The 20,435-nt window shown below is 43.0% G+C and overlaps 1 protein-coding gene across 9 annotated transcripts in view; it reads right to left on the reverse strand.

Moving 5' to 3' along the window:
• The window catches only part of CADM1 (cell adhesion molecule 1), a 321,496-nt gene that overhangs the window by 33,561 nt on the left and 267,500 nt on the right, over positions 1-20,435 (reverse strand). For 6 of the 9 annotated variants that reach the window (XM_073903782.1, XM_025893589.2, XM_073903780.1 and 3 more), the window contains exons 6-8: positions 9,013-9,112; positions 5,716-5,888; positions 1,008-1,091 (exon numbers count right to left, since the gene is read on the reverse strand). In XM_073903782.1, the coding sequence (XP_073759883.1) occupies positions 1,008-1,091; positions 5,716-5,888; positions 9,013-9,112 (357 nt within the window). The remainder of the gene's footprint in view (positions 1-1,007; positions 1,092-5,715; positions 5,889-9,012; positions 9,113-20,435) is intronic. The other 3 variants (XM_025893591.2, XM_025893590.2, XM_073903781.1) reach the window with 1 other exon arrangement.

A 20,435-nucleotide genomic window follows, 5' to 3' on the forward strand; every position in this document is an offset into this window, starting at 1 on the left:
CTGGGGTGTGGAGCTCAGAGAGATCTTGCAGTCTCCTGGGATAAGCTAATGAAGCGGGAAAGTTATCTTTTAAAGAAAATTGTTTTTTTTTTCCTCATGGAATGATTACTTTTACATGTTCTGGGGTCGGAACCTGTACACAGTGGTTGGGGAAGGCCTTACCTAAGGAAATCCTGCACGTCTAGTAGACATGGTACAACCATAACCTTTTCCCAGGCAGAGGACGCTCCAAGGCTCCCAGGCAAGCAACATCAAACGGTATGAGGGCCACTGGGTACCAGCAAGGGGATGGATGGCATCCCTCCTCCCTCAGTGATAGAAATCAGAGACAGTGAAACTCATTCTGAAGAAGAGTTTCAGACAGTCCAAAAAAGATAAAGCCACAGAGTTACAACTGTTGTGGCTGTCTCTTCCACACCTCCAATGTTTAACTGACGGCAGCAGGGGGTACATGAGTGCCCAGCACGGAGAAGACAGGACTCTCTCTGACCTCCTGACCCCGGCAACACACACAGGTAGTAACACTCTGGGTACTCTCTGGGGCAGGAAGAATGGCGATGCCTTTCGAAGCATGGCCCACCTGGGCCTGTTAAAGGGTATGCATTTTCCTTTGTATGAATTAAGATGGAATTAGGACGAGAAGATCCAAAGCCAGAATACTTACCATTTCATCAACGTGGCTAAGCCTAAGCTACCGGCATGTTCTCTAATAGCCAGGCGGCCATTTTCCCTAGCATTCTGCTTTGAACAGTGATGCTTAAAAAAGAACTCTCTTAAGCATAAGCTGCAAAATATCTGATCTCCTGGTTAAGTGCCTGGATGTTCAAAGATTTCCTGAGGTCCTTAAGATTCAACTTAAGAACAAGGTATCTAATGTGCCTGAAGCTCCAAAATGAAGGAATGATTACATTCCAAGGATTTCAAGGGAACTTCTCGGTGTCTTTGCATACATACCAGAAAGACAATATACATTCAGGACATTTTCAGTGGTCATGAAGGTACCGTACCTGTGATGATGGTAAGGATGGTGGTGGTGGTGGTGGTGGTGGTGGTGGTGGTTGTTGTGGGAGGAGGGATAGTTGTGGGGGGATCTGGATAAAAAAAAAAAGGAAAATCAAACCCACAATGCTGAACACAACAATGATCAGTAATGACAAAACAAAGGCATGAGGACATTGAGATGTTTGTTTGATGACAACCCCCCCCCGAAACCAAGAGCTTCCCCGCCACCCCCCTTCGCCCCCTGCCGAAGATCTGTGTCTTGTAATCATAACCCAAAACCTTAGCTGGAAAAGCTAAGAAAAGAAGAAAAGAGGTTTGTATTAATGAAGCGAAGTAGGGATGAGGAGATGTGAAGGAGAGAAGAGGGGGGAAGTCAAATTAGGACACCCCCCCCCCAATCTGATTTCAAAGGTGAGGGTAAACCAGCTCTGCGCCCGAGAGGCATTTTGTTTTATGATTTTTCAGATGGGAGGAAGGAGGGAGGAGAGGACGCTGCTCCAGCGAAAGGGCTGCTCTCGGCCAAGGATGAGTGTGCTCTTGCATCCCTGCTCTCCATGACGGGTAACTTCATTATTCCCCATCAATACATCCCAGCGGGAGGTAAAACTACTTCTATGCTTGTAATAAATACAAAGAAGAGAGAATGTCACCACTAAATATCAAGTTCCAGGCGTGTGAGATTTTACTGAGATTTTATTTTTTTAAAAGTCAATAAATTTTACAACTTATAAATATTAATACGTCAGTTGCCTTTGCTCACGTTAAAAGCCTGACCTAAGTGGATGGTGGTGGTAAGACCAAAAGCCCGCCTTCCATCTTGTAAACAAGAGGACGAAATATAAACGGGGCTTGACCCTCCAAGCCAGGAATCCCAGAGGGAACCCTCGGTCAGATGTTTGATATACTGTATATTCTTCTATCATCTCAGGAATTATTTGGGGGACAAGGGAAGGGCAAATATGAAAGAGAAAAAAAGAAAATCCTGAGCCCAAATGATCAAACTGAATGTGTTAAATTGTCAGCAAGACTTTGAACCAAGCAATCATCCTGCTAAAATAGAGCATAAGACGATTTGAAGGCTTTTGATTTTAAATTTTATCTAAAGCACGTCAACTTTTTCTCCCTGACACATCTGGTGTCCTTTTATCTCCAAGTGAGCTCTCAGACTGTCTAATTAATACATCAAAACTTTAATTATATACTGCACCTTTATTGGCTTTGGTACAACTTCCTGAAAGTTTATGACAACACTATTTTGGTGCCTGGTTTTAAGGTTTGCTTGAGATGATTCCTACTATTGATCAGTAATCCGAGGTTTTAATTTTCCTAGCCAGCTTCTCTCACGCATGCACAGTGTATGAATGTGATGGGGAAGAATCAGCAGCAAATTGTTCTGTCTTACGGGAGACTGTGCTCGTTTAAGTTGTGGACACGAGCAATTTAAAGCAGCCTCACAAAGGAGCTCAAAAAGGAATTCAAACAAAAACAACAAAAATTAGGAAAACAAAACAAAAAACCCCCCAAAACCACACACACACAAAAACCCCACTGTCTGCCAAGAAGCAGAAATGATTAAATAAGTAATTTCAAACCACCTTTTTAGACAAACAGGCAGTGTGTTCAGTCTTGCTTCCTGGCCACTTTCTCATGGAGGCCCCAGGTGAGGAAGCAGTCTGGAACCTGGCAGATCACATGGCTGCACCCACACCTTGCCACAGGCACTGGGACAGACACAGCCGAGAGAGGGGCAAGGGCCCCCGAGTCAAGCTCTGAAGGCATCCTGTGCCCTCTCCTACCCAACTCAACTGTACCCAGAGAGGTGCCTGCTGCCCGGCATGTGGGCAGCTAATGTGGTTTCTCTGTTCTGGTTCAATTACAATATTTATCACTGGAAAGGAACATCTGTGCCTGGGAGACTTCCCCTGATACACTCTAATGCTATTTCTGTACCTATCTCTCAGAGTATTGGCACAAAATGTGTGATATCCACAATGCAATCAAAGGGGAATGGAAGGTCCATTTTTGAAATATGATTTGAAAATACGATTATGAACAAGGGATGGACCAGACTAACAAGGGCAGAGACTTCAGAAAAAAGGTCACTGTTCCCTTTCGTTTTTTGAAAATCACACACTTTCAATTATTTTCATCACTACCGGGGTAACTGTTGTCCTTCACATCTGGCTCAAGTGACCTGAATGAATTAGACTCTGTTAACAGGTATAACCTCGTTGCTCAGATCATTTCTAGCAATAAGAGCAACGTGAGGCCACTATTTAAGAAAATACAGAGTTGGAGCTAATGAGCAGTGTTTGACACACAGAGGCTCAAAGAACAAAATCAACTGGGGCTCAGGGCACTAACCAGCTAGATTCTCCAAGTCTAGGAGTTATTTCCAGAGAATTAAACATTTTAAAGGCACGTTAACACTTGCTTCATAAAGTACTTTTAAAAAACATGACTATAGTAATATAATAAATCACCTTTGAAAAGAAAATCTACTCGCCATCCTCTCAAATTGCTAGAATATTTTATTAACGGACGAGCAACACCTCAGGCTGGCCTTCTAGCTGCCATTCCAGACGGTGTTACCGACACAGCCTAAGGGAGGCAGGTAGAATCCTGTACATCTAGGTGATCCCCGGACGAGGGTAAGTATGCCATTCTGGGTTGGGGAGGTGTGCGTGTGTGTGTGTGTGTGTGTGTTTGTTGGAACAGGTAGGTCGCTATGTTTCAGCGAGTGAAATCTAAAACAGTCTCAGGTGGGAGGGAACTGTCCTACTGGGAAGCAGTGAGAATTAGAGGCCCTACAAAGTAAAACAAAAATGTCCCTGTAGACTCGGCAGTCAGAAGTGTCATGGCTCGGAAACATAGTAAGCCCGTGACCTTGGGCAGCTTAGGTGACCTTTCTAAGCTTCATCTGTCAACCGTGCCACGGGACGAGGATAATGCGTACGCCCTGGGGTTACTGGGGAGATTCGAGGTGCTCATGCATGCGCAACATTGGGACACAGTGAGCACTTCACAAACGCTAGCCGTAAGCTGGCATCCCAAAGGTTTCAAAGACATCTGTGTCCATCAAATCCACAAAGTTTCTTGTCTTGAGAGGTGGCAACAGGAGGGATGATAAACCAGAGTTGTTCTCCCAGATAACTTAGTCTTCTGGATCAAGGCAGCATACACTAGACTGGTGGGAATTTGCTGCTGCTGTTACCCACCGCGAACCATCCATCAGCAATGGAGGGGGCTCACGGGAGGCTCAAGCCCTCACATACAGAGAGAGATTTACCTTCCAGCCCCTGACATCAGTGGACCGTGAACAGTCTGAGGCACAGGGTAGCTGTGTAATGTCAGCTGAAAAGGGGGCCCAGGGCACCCCCTGGCACCTACACGGGACTACTGTCCCCTTTGCTGGGATCTCCTCAACCACTGGGGAGAATTAATGCTCTTACATGTGTGGAGCACAGACCACATGGGTAACGTATGCAGAAAACACATCTCAGAAGTTTACAAATCAGGTGAGTAGATGTGATCCCATAATTCTGCATTACGTTAAAAGGGGGGGAAAAACCCCTAAAACCTCAGGATTAGATCATGAGGATTATATTTGAATATCCAAATAGATATGGTGTAAAACATGCTTCTATGTCCTCAAAAAGACACCAACTCCTGTTTTCTTCAAAAGGAAAGTGGCCAGGTTCTAAGGCATAATGGTGTCAATATTCCATAGGTATGGTTATATGTGTGCCAGGTGTATATTCACATACACTTATACTTGGATAATTTACAGGGCTAAGAGGAAGAAAGAAAGGTGCACACATATCCATATATTTATAAGATACTGAAATTTTCAGACCTGTGGTTACTCATTCCATGTCATGTCAGTTGATGACTATGCTTCCTGGTATAAAACCAACCTAGAGACTTCGACTGGACAGAAGAGACTCAGTCTGTCATCCTAAGGCTAGAGAGGCAGCGCACACTCCTCAACTAAATAGAGACTATTCACCAGATGCAAAACTGACATTAAGATATAAATGGGAAAAAGTCTATAATGCCTGACACGTAGTAGATGCTCAATAAATATTTGCTTGTTAGAGAATGCGATTCATGATAATATATGCTTTAATAGTCCTGTGAAAAGATATTAAGAAAACAGACAAATTTAAAAATAAATGCATTCATGTCTAAAGTAGTAGCCAGTGGTGGTTTATGTAGCTACCAAGGACCCTACATTTTTTCACCAAGTATTTACCGGCTTGCAACATCTTCGGGAATGTAATAGCTTCATGGTGAAAACAGGATACTTCTGTTCATCAAAGCGGGAGAGAAGGTAGCTGAGGTATCACAGGAAAATACCACTGGGAATAAACTTTCTGAGCTAAATAGCCATTAATTGGTAAGGCTGAATTTTGCAGTCATTATTTCTAACATCATCTCCATTGCTCGTGCCTGAGGACATAGCTCGCCTGCTCAGCATGACCAGGGACTGTGATCTAGCGGGAAATCCCCACGATTAGAGGGAGAGAAGAGAAGTCACTGCTCTCCCAGGTGGAGACACTGGGGTCTACCTCAGGCCAGGCTTCTTTAAGTTCTTGAAGAAAACAAACGTGCTTTCGGTTTTCAACTGGACCAAAAGCTCTGGGAGGGGATCACAAGCGGCAGGTACAAGTAAATGTGTCTGGTAGAAGACCGGTTTAGCTTTCCACGTACCGTAAACATACAGCATATAATCCGAGTGAGCTTTCCCCACTATGTTAGAGGCTTCACAGCGGTATGTACCATTATCTGTTTTGTTTAGGTTATTGATGAACAGGTTGGGCCCGGACAGGACGGCGTGCTGAGGCATTTCGTCATCGACTCTAACCCAGGTCACCATCACCGGCCTGCAGAGGAAAGAGGATGAACACAGCCGGCTTCATTATCTTCCACCAAGACGTGGGTGTCAGCTTCCCACCCACGCATTACAGGAGTCACATGTAGGGTGACACGATTAAGGACATGTTTTAAGTTCATAAAATTACAGCTGTGAAGTCCCCCCTGAGTCTGTTTGGAATAGACTTAAAAAAAAAAAAAAAACCAAAACATTATCAGGTGTTGAAAAACTTTCAACAGACCATAAGCAGGAGTCTCATTATTTCCAATTCATCTTTAACAAATCAGTAAATAAACCAATGCACCCTATTTTTATGCCCTGCTGTGTGGTTTCACACCGATTCAAACAGGACAGAGCTCACCCATCGTTAATCATCTCATTAATTAGGGGGAAAACAGCAAATTCTTGGCTAGTGATACATGCATTACTCTGATGGTTACTAATACACCAAGACTCTTGCTTTAGAAGCTGCTTGTGATAAGCCGCTTGTGATATTTAAAGGGATTTCAAGTTTCACACACACACACAAAAAAAACCCAGACTTTTACATCTGAATGCTGCTTTCTTTTGACCTCTGCTGTTGGAAAAACCACCTCTGTTCATTCGGGAAACGTGCAATCATTTCTTTTCCCCTTAACCCCTACCCACAACCTGACTCCCCCAACCCAGTCCACCTCATCTATGTGTTCCTCTGCAAAATGCCTTGCTTTGCTGGCTCTCCAAGTCCCACATGCTGTCACCCTCTCCCTCTCGTGTGCACCTGCAAGCCCTGCGGCTCAAGGGCAAGGCTTCTGGGTCCGGGTCACTCACTGAGGGGCACATCTCCACATGGGCTCCTTATGGCACTTGCTCAGAGGCACGTTTGTTTTAAAGTACCACGTTTGTGTCCATCAGGGAAAAGCAAATTTCACAAGATGCTCCAGAGCCGAAATCGCACACGCACCAAGTATCTTTCAAACTCACGGAATCTAAGACTCACATTCTCCAAGGCGGCTCCCTCAACCTCCTGTGACATCGGGGCCATGTGGATGATTGTGCCTGAAACTCTCATTTTAAAGGAAGGGCAGCAGAGACGCGGGCAGAGAAGTAACTTCCTGTCGGTCCCCACAGCTACTTCCAGGAGCGGCGACAGGACCAAAGACCCGTTGCTTAATGATGAGCGAACACCCAAGTTAGCTCTGTCGAGTAGCATTCCAATTTTCAAATGGGATGTGAAGTTACAATTTTTCTTTAATTACACATGGGTTTGTCATCACAACCCAGTAAATTATTTAAAAATTAGTCCTGCATATGTGCTCCTTGCAGGCAATGGCAAATGGGTCTGCCTAGCAATCAGATCTAATGTCCTGCTGCTTGACAGCTGAAACAATCAGTGGGGGTAAGTGCTGAGAATATTCACAACATTTAATGGCAAGTTAAATTACCATTTTTATTGTATGCAATTTCTTGAGAAAATAAATAGGTAATATGCTAGAAGGGATCGCAGCATAGTGCGTGCTTGCTCCCACAACCATATACCCGTTCCGACCTGAGAGGAACAGATACCTTCTCTGGCATAAATGTCCTGAAGGAAACATGTAATTTACTGTCCCCATGGCACATTCAATTGAACACAGTACCTTCTTTACGGGAAAAAACCCACAGAAACAAAAGAGAGTTTAGCAAAGCCATATACTGTAAATGTGGTTAATATGGCCGAATATAGGTATTGCAAGTGGCGAGAGGCCTGGGAGAATTTCTTTTTCTCCAACGGATTTTTTTTTTTCTTTTTTTTGAGGCAAGCAAGGTAAGCCACTAACCAGGGCATAGTCCAAACAGTTGACAGAAAGAAAGATCTGCATTTTTTGCCGTGTTCCAAGGAGAAAAAGATCGTTCTGCCAAAGCTTGAAGGGTTTCAAACCAAGTAACTTGGGAACACCAGAGGAAAAGCCAGACAGAACCTAGACCGCCTCCTACTTCCTGAAGGTCATCTTTAAAGCTGCACATGGCGTGAGGACAGACAGAAGCGGATTCCAGTCCAAAGAGAGGAAAGCCCGACACAGGGAGGGGTGAAGCGGGGGAGAGCGGATGGCCGCCTCCGTCGGGCTCCCCGGTCTCTAGTCAGAGATCATGCCTTAGTGGTAATGGGGACAGTGCTTTCCAGAGATTTCGGGGAAGCTTCCTTAAGATGCTCAGAGCATGAAAATTGTGATAGTCAGGCTGGTTAATAAAAACTCTGAGGGAAAAAAAATCATACCACGGGGACAGCAGAGGGAGCTCAATGCTGTTTTGTTTTGTTTTGCTGGGGACCGCTCAAAGTTTGAGGGCTTATTATCTTGACACTGACTTTTTCCATTTTAGGATTCCGTGGATTGTTTTTTCTGTAAGAAACGGTTAAAGACAATCTTCACTCTCCTAGAAAGAGGAGATTCTCTCCTCTCCCCATGCAAAACTGGATGGACGTCTAAAGTGGCCCCACTATATGGCTTTTTTGCTATATTAGTGATGATATACAGCAGTTTCCCTAATTCACTTTCATTCATTCAGGAGCGAAGCAGCTTCCTTGTACTTTTCCATAAAATAAGAGCGTTAGTAGGTTCTTTCTCTTCTGCAATGGCATACATACATTCCTTGAGAAAAAGCTCTGGGACCATTCCTTACTAACAAAAATATTTCTAGGAGTCACTTTTCTTTGAGGGAAGGAGAAGCAAAATTAAAGGTAGGGCAAATTCATTTCCCAACGGCTGGCCCTAATCACAGCGGCTTAATTTAAGTCTGAAAACCATCTTTCCAGCAGCTTAAGACATTAACACAGAAGGTAGCAGATTTATCATTAGATTGTGGGCATACTAAAAATTATTAGGATTATTTTTTGTGAGAGAAGATAGTTCTGACAATCATGTTGATGATAATAAAATAGAATTAGCTGAGATTTCAATCTTAGCTGGCATTTCATTTTTCTCCCAATCCTGACCATTAAGAACCAACCGCAGGTATTCATTCCCCTTTTCACTGAATATTCCTCAGTGCTTGAAATATCTTTCATCCTTTATAGCAGGAGACAGGTGACAGGCTGCTGACTTGTGAACGCACATTTCCGTGTTGTGACATTTACTGCTCATGACCCTTTGCCAACCTTGGCCTTCAGAACTTACTGGGGCTTCCCGATGGCTTCGCATGTTAACTCGAGCGCATCCCCTTCCCGGGTTAGGCCTTGTAGAGGGTAAGTCATCTGAATATGCACTTGAGGCTTATCTGTGTGACAACAACACAAAGTATCATGTTTAGCAAATGATATCAGGCAAAAAATCAGACTTGCATGCTGCCACAAACCCCATACCACCAGCACTCCCTCTCTCCCCATCCTCATGCCTTCACTAACATCCTCCTAATTAGTTAGTAATCCTGGCATTTGCTCAAATTAAATTGACTAATAACTCCAAGGAGTGAACGCGAACAGATAAGAGATTCATAAGCCAACTGTGCCACATCAAACATTTCCTGTGAAATACATTTTGTTACATTGAAGTTTATCTCCAAACTCACTCAAGCTAAAGGAAACTCATTTGCCTTCATGCTGAGGTGAAGCCACAGATATTTGTGGTGCTCAGAATTGATACATTTTATCATATATCATATATTACTATGTGACAATATGTTGTGACAATGCATATTAATAAGTTTGCTTCTTCCACGCTCTAGATTTCAAATGGGAAAGGCTACACTTCTGAATTCCACTCAAATGGCTTTGAGAATAAAGAAATGGGAGGTTCTGGTGGTCCCAACGAAACTCTTTGATGTCTCAATGTCTATACATGAGAAGGAAGCGGACAGGTACTGAGGGCCTGGCTCTTGGCAGGAACTATCATTGGTGGGGGAATAAGCCCAGTTTTAGGGATCAGAACACTGATACTCAGGATGAAGTAGCCAGTCCAAGGTCACGGAGATAACAAGAGGCAGCCCTGCGAATGTTGGGATTTCTGGTTCAAAAGTGTATTTCCCAGTGGCAATCCATAATTAAAACCAAGTATAGCTTCTGAAGGCAGTCAAGTACTTAGCCAAGTGACACAGGTGTTCTTATTATCCACTGGCTACTTAAAGCCCGTGTTTGGAGTTTGCGGGGGGTTTGGGTCCAAGGAATGAATGGTGGGAGGTGTGGGGCATAGGGAAGGAACCAGAAGGGGTTGGGATTAGCTTAGAAACACATACAAATACATTTACAAATAAAACCTGAACGGGGTTGGGAGACTCTTTTTTTTCCCTCTGCTGAACTAACAAGCTATTAATCCCTAAATCAGTTTTCTCATTTAATGCAGTGGCTCTATAAACGTGTATTTTTGGAAACGTACCCAAGAGTAACAAATGTGAGAGGGCAAGACATCACTTGGCTGAAAGGTCAAAACAATTTCCATAACTTTACTTTCTCAGACAATCACACCACCTAAACAACAGCCCCTTGGCCTTTTACAAGCAGTGCTTAGCTCATTAACATTCATCCTATGGACTGAGAAGGAAATCAGAAATATGGCAGGGCTCAACTGATCTCAACCTGTACGCGGCTAAGACAAGCTACACGAGGGGGTCCTCTCGGGGGACAGCTGCCTTCCAGACACAGTGGTTCAGTCTTGCTCTCACCACAGAACTTTCTGTCTCTGAAAACCGTGTGGCATTCAAAACCTTTCAGGAGCGTCTTCTTGTCCACCCGTGTGCACTGCACGCTGTGAATGGGTAACCCTTGCTGGGAAGCTAAGCCAGTTGCCCAAGGGGCGTTAAGTTAACAGGCCTGAAAGCTCCAGCTGACCCTTGCAAAGTAACACGGTTCTATTCTTGGACTTGCTGAAAAGGGAACGTTCGAGAGCAAAATGGCACGGAGGTGTCCAGGGACTGGTCACTGGGTTGGGAAAGTCGTCACTAACGAGACGCAGAAACAGACAAGATAAATGTGATGACCTTGAATGAGGACTGGCTTGCTAGGGAGAAGCAAGAGCTGTGGGCCACCCTCCTCGGAGAGCTCTGGATATAGCTTACGCTAAATACAACCACTGGGTGACATAGGCGAGTCTATTATTTTTGGTGGTATAACACATCAACACAGAGCTGGCTGGTGAAGTTTATTACAAACACAAGATACAAATAAATAAATTAAATAACTAAGTAAGTAAGTAAGTAAAGCAAGCAACGGGAGAAGGTTATGTTACTAAAAACACTGACAGCCAGACCCGCTCCCTTAAATTTCACATTCAGAAACAGGAGCACTTAATGGAGTTCCTGGTCAGGAAACCTCTGTCATTCTTACCTAGGAACCATTCTGGGTGAGGCTAAATTTAAAGCCCGAGATCTGGGCTGAAATGTAACATTTGCTTATAGGTTAATCTCTGATCCACGGAAGGACTACGTTTTCCATGCTCTGCTGACTTCCGCCCATTAATTACGGAGAAGCAGGATGCCTGCTGGCCTATGTGGAAGGTTTTCTCGTTTTTTCCCCCCCCTTGTGTAATTTACAAGCAAACAGAGAGGGTATATTTTTCAGCACAGTGCACTAAGGGTTTTACGTGCTCAACTTCCATTAATAATAAAGAGAGTGTTGAAAATCTAATCCGCTCTTGCCTCTCTTCAGTACCACAGACTTATAGTTAAATGCTTTTTTTATGTTACTAATGGCTGTTTCCCAGTTGCCAATTACTCACAGAAATTAGGAAGAGCAAGCTAAGGATCTGCTGTACCTGGAACTTATATTTAAAAAAGAAATCCTACTAAGCCATAGAAAATGCACCTTCAATTTTGATAACAGATTTTCCCAATTTACTCCTCAGGTTCCTGGAGAAACATCTACCATCTACTTACGGGTACATCTGCCACAGTTACCTTAATAGCTGGCTGAAAAGGTAAACATTAATCTTGTTTGTATTATACAGAAAAATGTCCTCCTCTATTGACACATGCAGTATTTATATGCATATTATCTGACTGGGGGGGGCAGCTGAGCCATCTTCATACCCAGCCTACAAACCACACAGGCGATCTATGTGCCAAGATCCATCCCCTTCTTTTGCCCTGAAGGAGGAACTCATCTATGCTCAACAGGTGGACCAGACACCCTGGGATTCCACTGGCACCTCTAGAACTCAGGGAGGTTAAATTTTCCCAGGAAGATCCTGACTACAATGTGAGTATGTCAAAATCCTGCACAATCCAGATGGCTGACTGAATAGCCCAAAGCTCATCATTTATATTTTAATTATGTTCATAAATCAAACGTTATAACCCACCAAAGCTTTTCTGAAATAGACCCAGACTCTAAGATTTATTTTTAAGTAATGAGGTAAGGCCCAGTACATTTTCTGGGTGATCATTTTACGCCTCAGTTGGTGTTGTAAGGCACAAGGCTACAAGCCAGATGACACTTTCTACCCAAGTGCCATAACTGCCTAGAAATGTATCGCTCAGAATGGCTTAATGTCATTATAAAATGGAACTGCTATATAAAAATAAGAAAAATAGTTAGGTCTGTGCACTTATGGAAAATTACAGTTATAGAGATGGCATCACCAACAGCCAATCAATTAGGTGGAGGGACCTGAGGTTTTCATAATACCCTGTAGTTTTTTTAAAAACCCTATAAAAGACAGTTAGCAAGACTCTTAGAGCAGACAAAATTCATTCATTAGTCAAAGTCACACAGAGGGTTAAATGCCAGGAGGCTTTGGGTCACACTGCAGGAGCAACCAATTAAAAAAATAATATTAGAAAGACATTCCAATTTGATGAGACTTTCTTTAAATGTACTTTGCTCTCTCTATAAAGGGAAAAATATATATAAAAGGAAACTCTTAAAGAGGTTAAGAATGGCTTGCTGGCGGATTACAATTGATTTCATGCCAGTCTGACCTTGCACCACGTTCTATGATCTTTCCAGAAGATGAAGCTCGAGACTCTGTAACCTGTATTCACTTTCCTACGTAAATGAAAAGTCATTGTCTCCTTCTCTCTAGATCACAACACGAATGTAGCAGGTTTTCAAAATTATTTATTAAAAAATATAATAAATAAAAGGGTACTTTGCAGTTTCCTTTTACCTGGGATGTCATCCTTCCCATGTACCAAGTAAGAGTACATCTGAGGCATGAGGCAGATGCCTGATACCCCAGCACGAGACTCATTACCACAGGGGCTCCTGACACCCCCCACCCCAAGAATTTCTAAATCAGGGAATGTAGGCATCCAGTGTCCTTTGATGCACTAACTGCAACCAGGCCCAAGGGCTTGGGTGCAAATTTGCTCCTGCGACTGCATTCGGGACACAGGCTCTTCATGGCCCTTACTTAGATTTCGTCCAATTTCCGAAGATCCATGAGAGCGGGACCGGATGCCTGCAGAGCAGATGCTAATGGTCTCAGGGCCTCGACCAGGGAGAACTCAAGGGCAGCAAGTGCCCAGACGTATCAGAATGGCTGGGAGAAGTCTGGGTCAGTGCTGCGCATTCAGGTGGGGAGGCCTCAACTGAAGGGTCTTTGTCAATCATGGAGGATTACTGCAGTTTGGAGGAGCATGACCCTGCAAAGATTAACCTGAGATTTAGTGAATGTTAGGGGTTTTCTGGAGCTCGAGGCAAGACTCGGCCCCCACGACACGGCTGCCTGGATTGCTGGGAGAGGCCAGCTTTGCACCGAAGGAAGACAGTGTCCGGTAGCAGGAGATGACTGGATGGGGTTCAAGAACAGTCACACCGAGCTTTCAGAGGACTTCCACATCTTGCAAAAAAACCTTGCTTTCTAATGTCACGACACATTCATGAATAATTCTCACTGCCATTTATTTTGTTTGTTTGCAAGGTGAGAGACCTCCTGCTGTTGCATCTGTTGAAGGAATCGGAGCACTACAACTGTGCTCCAGGAGGACGGTGCTATTAGGAGTGGGAGGAGTCAAGCCTGGTGGGAGATGCGGGACCAACAAGCATGTGCCACATCACGGCAGTAGAATGTAATTCCTGCCTGTTGCAACGAGCAAGTAGTTTTGTGGAGGCTGAAAATCAAATTTTATTCTGTGATGTTGCGACAGAAAATAATGTTTCCAGTGCTTTTTGAAATGGGTGGCACACTCATATACTCTTCCCTATCTTTGAGAAATCTTTAAAATCAGAAAGTGAACGCTGGATGGGAAAAGCCTTATAGCATGATTTTCTCCATAGGAAAGTCAGTTCTGTAAGAACAAAAGTTTTGAGTCTTTCGTATCCTGGTGCCCGGCACATGCAGTACGCCCTCAACACTTGCTTACCAAGTGAATGAATGCATGAGAAGCTGGAGAAATACCGGAGCATGGACTCCTACTCCACGCTCCGTTACTCACTTAAAAAAAAAAAAAATCAGCTCATGAATACATCTTAACCTTGTTATAAGATAAACTGGGCACAGTAACATTTTTGAGAGTTTATTTGAGCATCCATGATTTGAATAGGGCAACACCACACTGAAAATGCTCCAGCCACAGGAGCTAGGGGAAAGGTTTTTACAGAGAAGACAGGGAAGGAAAGCAAGGGCCATTATTTGATTGGCTGTGGCTTAAGCAGTTGCCTTATTTGGGGAAAGCCTAGTTGGCTGTTCGTGATTGGTGGTGGCTTCAGTTTCATTTTCTTGGGAGCCTGGGGACTTTGGTTGAGGTTTTCCTTTGCTCCTGTGGGCTCCCCAAAGCATGAGAGTTACTCCAATCTCAATGGTCTCCCTGCTGAATCACTTCAACAGCCCTTAGCACAAAATATAACTGTATTATTCTTCTGGAAGGTCAATCCAGCTCCCAAAATTTGAGGTTCAGCCCAGGTGTTCTGATTTACATGCTTCCCTTTCACTACACATTTATTTAGCATTTCTGGTGTATCTCTAAGGTGGGATCTTCAGGGAAATCATAAAGGATGTTGTCTGACCACTCGTTTTCGATTTTCAGATTTTAACTTCACAACCATTTAACCTTCCACAGAACTGAAATGTGACCTTGAGTTAAAAACCATGAGAAGACTCCTTTCACAGTGGAAATGCTCGATGTCCACAGCCACAGAGACATACCTTCCCCAAATACAATAGGTCAGTGAGATGTGGACAGAGTGTCCTTAGTAAGAGGCCTCCATCTACCGAGTTGCCTTGAGGAGGTAGAGGTGGTGGCTTTCTCTTGACCAGTCACATCACTCAAATCTTGCTCATAACAGACCTGGCCCGAAACTTACTCTTTGTTTTTTGAGTATTGGTCCCTCACCTCCTGCCCCCTTGGGTGCTGCAGCATGCTCCATGAACAAGCTCCAGAGTATTTTAATAATATCAGGACTGTGGCCCCGCCCCTGCCCTGTGATCACCCAACAAATGACAGCTCAAACATTCGTTTGAGTCCGGGGGTCTCCATGAGGAGTAACAAATACCGAAATAACTTCCCCGAAACTCAATTCGTTGCTTTAAAAAAAAATAAAAGGAAGGGAGAGTGGGAGGAAGAACGGATTCTGTTCAAAGGCGAGCCTGGAGATCAGAGAGAAACAGGCCAAATCGGGGGAACGCCAGCTATTATGCTTTGAAGAATATAATCTGGCAACAGGAATGATGGGGGAAGGATGGATACAGGAGCCGCTCTGGGAAACGATGTTTTATCCTCCACTCCAAGCAGGAAAGCTTTTCCTAATTCCAGGTTTTTCTCCCTCCTTCACTGCAGGGCACTGTCGGTACCAGAGAAACATTTATTTTGGTAGAGATAGAGAACAGGTTTTGATCATGCCCTCAATGACCAATTTTCCCCCAATTGAGGGAAAGAAAGAAGAAATCCAGTCTTTTCCGGACCCTAGGTGAAGAGGAAAATGGATTTACAAAATATTTGCCTATATGGAGTCATTAAAACTCATTTTGAAAATGATGCCTACGTACACAATTAACCATCAGATGATAATTGGAGAAGGGAAGGTATTCAAACATCCATTTCTAGAGTCTGTGTTTTTTCATTCTCCCTTTCAAAACTCATCTCAATTTCTCATTCTCTCTCTCTCTCTCTCTCTTTTAAACAAATATGCACACACACAAAACCCTCACAAGATGAGGATTTTTGCAAACCATTTCAAAGAAGCAAGGCTGTGATGGGGGAAAGCAAAAGACACAGAGCAGCCATCCAAGAGCTTCAGATTCACCTCAGTCCAGAGTGAGGCTTTTCCCACTTTGCACAGCGATCTGAATTTCATACTGAGGGTCACAGCTCTTCTTTGAATTCCCAGCTTACGTCGCTATGTGTTGCCACCTTGATGCTATTTAAACAGTTTTCTTTTAACGCGCAGACAGTGAACTGTTCTCCTTTAAACAGGCTTTTATTTGACAGGAGTACGTTCCTTCAGATCTGAAACTCCACTAACTGCGCTACGATTGTACCACGCTCCGCTATAATCAACCATGTTGTAAATGTGAGCAACGCCACGCACACAGACACGTGGAAGGAAAAAAAAAAAAAACAATGCACAGAAGGAATTTAAGGTCATCGAGCTCAGAACATTAAAAGGCAAAAGTGTCCTCTGCCTAACATCTAAGGTGGGAGAGCTTTGAATTCCAGCTTCCGCGTATAATTATTTTCTGTTTTAAACACTGAGCTGTGTGTCGCTGACGCCGTAGCCTTCCTGAGCCTCACAATGAAAGCCAGAAAACTAAGAGCCCTACTGTATGTTCTTCATTCCCAGCAACGTTCCTATGAGAAAACCTTATTAATGAGCTTGCAAACGAGCACCCAACAGGGAAATGTCACAAACAAGAGCGGCTAATGCCCCAGAAAATCAAATAACTGAACACTTGGCTGATTGTGGTGCCTTTCATATTTATAATAAAAAGAGGGGGGGCTTTAATTCACTAATTCTGAAGGGGTCAACACCTTGCTGAACAAAACAACTCATTTATTTATGTTCAGAAATCTCCAGATGATAAATTACATTGATGTTAATCACTTCAATGCATACTACACAATTAATATCTGTACTCACCACGAACTTAAAGATTATTAAAAGTATGACAGCATACACATCTGGCTGATTTTTCACATAATTGGGCACAACAATTTCTCCTGGTACCACAAATAAGGGTCCTAACAAACAAACACTGCAAAATTCTGTGTTCAATTAATTAGGACTTAAATCCACAAGACAAAAGCAATTCCAAGTTATAGCTCAAGCCTTGTCTTCTATGCAATATGGCAGCTCTCCAGTTTACCTCTCCTCCTTTCCCCGTCAGATTTAAAGTAAGCTGTTGAAAAATCTACAATGTAGGTCTTCGCTATTTCCTTTTTAAAAAAATAGCTTCTTAAAAGCACGTAGTTTATACAGAACTCAAATCCATTGTCTGTCATGTAACTCTGGTCATATCCTGGTTAATAGCCATTGGTCTTAGATGAGGTAGAAAACAGTTCCCAGAAGGCTTCATGTAGCAAAATGGGCCAGGACTGAACCAAGTGAATATAATGAATACCGGTTCCAACAGGTTAGAGTTCCCCAAGGCAGTCTCATTTACCCAGAAAAGAGCTGTTCTTATTGTGAGGTCCACGGACCAGTTCAGTATTTCCTGGTAATAACCTAACGCTTATAAATGATATTATTAAAAAATCTTTTTAGGTAGCAAAGAAAAGGACATTAAAAATACTTATGTATTTATTTTGATGTTTACTAAGCATAACACACATAGCAAAATAAAATTCCTAATTTGATATTTTTTCACAGGCCTTTGTTAGGGAAAAGCAATAAAGTGACTTAAAGACAAATTCTAAATGAGTGAAGAGTATGGATTATCTGTGGATATGGGAAAACTGGTCCTCGAATAAATGAAGTTAGAAGTCTGTAGGATAAACAGACTCTTTATATTGGAAGCAAAATATGGTGGATATGTGATTTTGTTCATCTTCTCCAGGTCCATGGAACTTCTAAAGAGGTTTTTAAGAAGGTTAAGAAATGCTGATTGATGCTAAGGGTTTGGGCCAATTACAAAATGAGGGTCTAATACTCCTCATAGAGTATCCAAAATGATGCCCCATCCACGCAGACTGGCTGCTGAATCTCATGTATTTAAGTATCTCTTCTCATTGCCATCAAGACACCGGTGCTGCTCGTCTAGAGAGAGCCATAAGAGGGATGGGGTTGAACCACTGGCGCTAGCCAACGACGAACAAAGCCTTAGCGCCCAAGGACCAAGCGCCTTAGGCATCGGAGGCAGGAGTCTCTTACGGCAGAGCTGCTGGTGTTCAGGAGAGAAAAGCTGGTAGGAAATGAGGTAGAGGATTCCAGTTGTGTCTGGAGGAGCTACTTAAGGAATTCCTAGCTGACTCCGCCAAGTTGTTAGCAGCGCTCCAGGAATGGAGGGTAGTGAACGATCAGACGACTTATTTTCTCTTTCTTTCTTTTCTTCCTTCCTTCCTTCCTTCTTTCTTTCTTTAAAAGATTTTATTTATTTGAGAGAAAGAGAGATTGAGAGAACGAGTGGGAGGAGGGGCAGACTCCCCCTGAACAGGGAGCCCAACTTGGGACTCAATTGCATGACCCTGGAGATCATGACCTGAGCCGAAGGCAGATGCTTTAAACGACTGAGTCACCCAGATGCCCTGTCTGGTGACTTTCTTGAGCACCAGTCTTACTTAAGATACCAAAGAAGACTCTCAATTCCTAGTCAGATTAATATAATGGTTGGCAACTCTTAACCTTCTTTTATGTAAAAAGACTTTCTCTTTATATACATTCCGAAAAAAATGAAGTATCAAGAAGAAAATGCCTGTGTGGCTCACTATGGATAAAAACAAAAACAAAAACAAAAACAAAAAACAATAGTCTTCCATAAAAAGGTGCTGAGTAAGGGACAGGAGAGGCTAGGCAGGGAGAGACAGGTAGGGGGCTCTGTAACCAGGCTCACAGAAACCCCAGATGTGGAGAAATACTATAGACAAGATATTAACTAGAAAGAAGGAAATCTAACACATCTACCTTGTTTGTTCTAAATATAGATGAGATATTTTCATAATATTTACAAATCCACCTTGTTTGTCCTAAATTTATAGATGAGGTATTTGTCAAGTTCCCTGGTCAGTTTTCTATAAAAGACCGACCATAAAAAGCCCTCAGTGGCAACCCATCTGGGACCCCTGTCACTCTAGAGAGCTTTCCTTTCTGTTCTCACCTTCCCCTAAGAAATTTCCACTTCCTTCACCCTATCGCCTGCAAGATTCATTCTTCAACTCTGTGAGACAAGAACCCTGCAACAGTGCCATGTTAGAGTTAAAAATGATCAATGGGTATGTCTTCGTTTTTGGAAGGCATTGGTCACTTCCCTGTGTTTGAGGGCTAGCAGTACTCTAAGACTGAAGTCAAATGGATTCAGATATGCAGCTTTATTCCTTGTTCTTAGAAGGACAAATCTCTCTTGAACCTACAGAATATGGAAGACAAGGCTTATAAAGATCATTGTCAAGTCTTCCAAGAGGTAGGAGGTGTAGTGCTTAAAATATTTTGCATTTGGGAGTGAGTGTAATTTCATAGATGGGTGGGGCTATATTCTATTTGGAAGATACTCTGGGGACATTGAAAGAGTTTAGGGGCAGGGACTGGGTGAATGTCTACTCAGGTTTCACAAAGGAGTTAATGTATTATTAAAGCTAATGGGCCCCTACAAGGAAAGTTAATGGATATTAAGTTTGCTTAAATGAATTACATATTAACAAAGTCACAAGAAATCTACTATCTGCCAATTTAGATAATATCTGATCATTTCTGTTTTCCCATTACAGGGACATTACAGCACAATAGTTTTAGTGATATGAAAATTATAAGCATGATGCCCATAATGAAGCTACATAATGATGGAGATGAAATGAATTAATAAGAAAAACCTGCATTATGTAATGTTAAATTGAGCCAAACTCACAGAGTAAGAAAAGGCTGGAATGGGATTAGTGTCTTAGAAGCAACTTTTTACATTTAATTTTAGCCACAAGGTGGAGAAGCGATTAGAAGTCACTTTTTACACCTTTCCCTGGCCCCTGTTTTGCTCAGGCAATGTATACATGTGATAGAGATTGTAGCGGGCTGAACGGTGGCCCTCAAAAGACACGCTCACTTCCTAGCCCCGGAACCTGCGTATATGGCCTTATTTGGAAAAAGAAGTCTTTGTGGATGTAATCAAATTCAGGATCTTGAGATGAGACCATTCTGGATTAGCTGGGTGGGCACTAACTCCAACAGCAAGTGTCCGTCTAAGAGACACGCAGAGAAGAGGAGAAGACCGTGTTGAGACAAAGCAAGAGACTAGAAAGACATGGCCAGAAACCAAGGAATATCTGGGACTCCCAGAGGCCAGAAAAGGCAAGAAAAACTCTTCTCCTAGAGCCTTTTGAGCAAGCGTGGCCCTGCGAACCCCTCAATTTTAATCTTCTGTCCTCTAGAACTATGAGAGAATCAATCTGTCGTGTTAAGCCACAAAGTTGGTGGTAATTAGTCATGGCAGCGCTAGGAAATTAACAGAAGAATTAATAGACTGTAATGCTTTGCCTTTATCGGACCCCCGGCAGTTGCCTTTCCAACCAGACTCTTACACCATTG

Source organism: Callorhinus ursinus, unplaced genomic scaffold (genome assembly GCF_003265705.2).
Source record: "Callorhinus ursinus isolate GAN/ISIS: 27379988/994484 unplaced genomic scaffold, GSC_fseal_2.0 scaffold19, whole genome shotgun sequence".
Classification (NCBI taxonomy): Eukaryota; Metazoa; Chordata; class Mammalia; order Carnivora; family Otariidae; genus Callorhinus; species Callorhinus ursinus.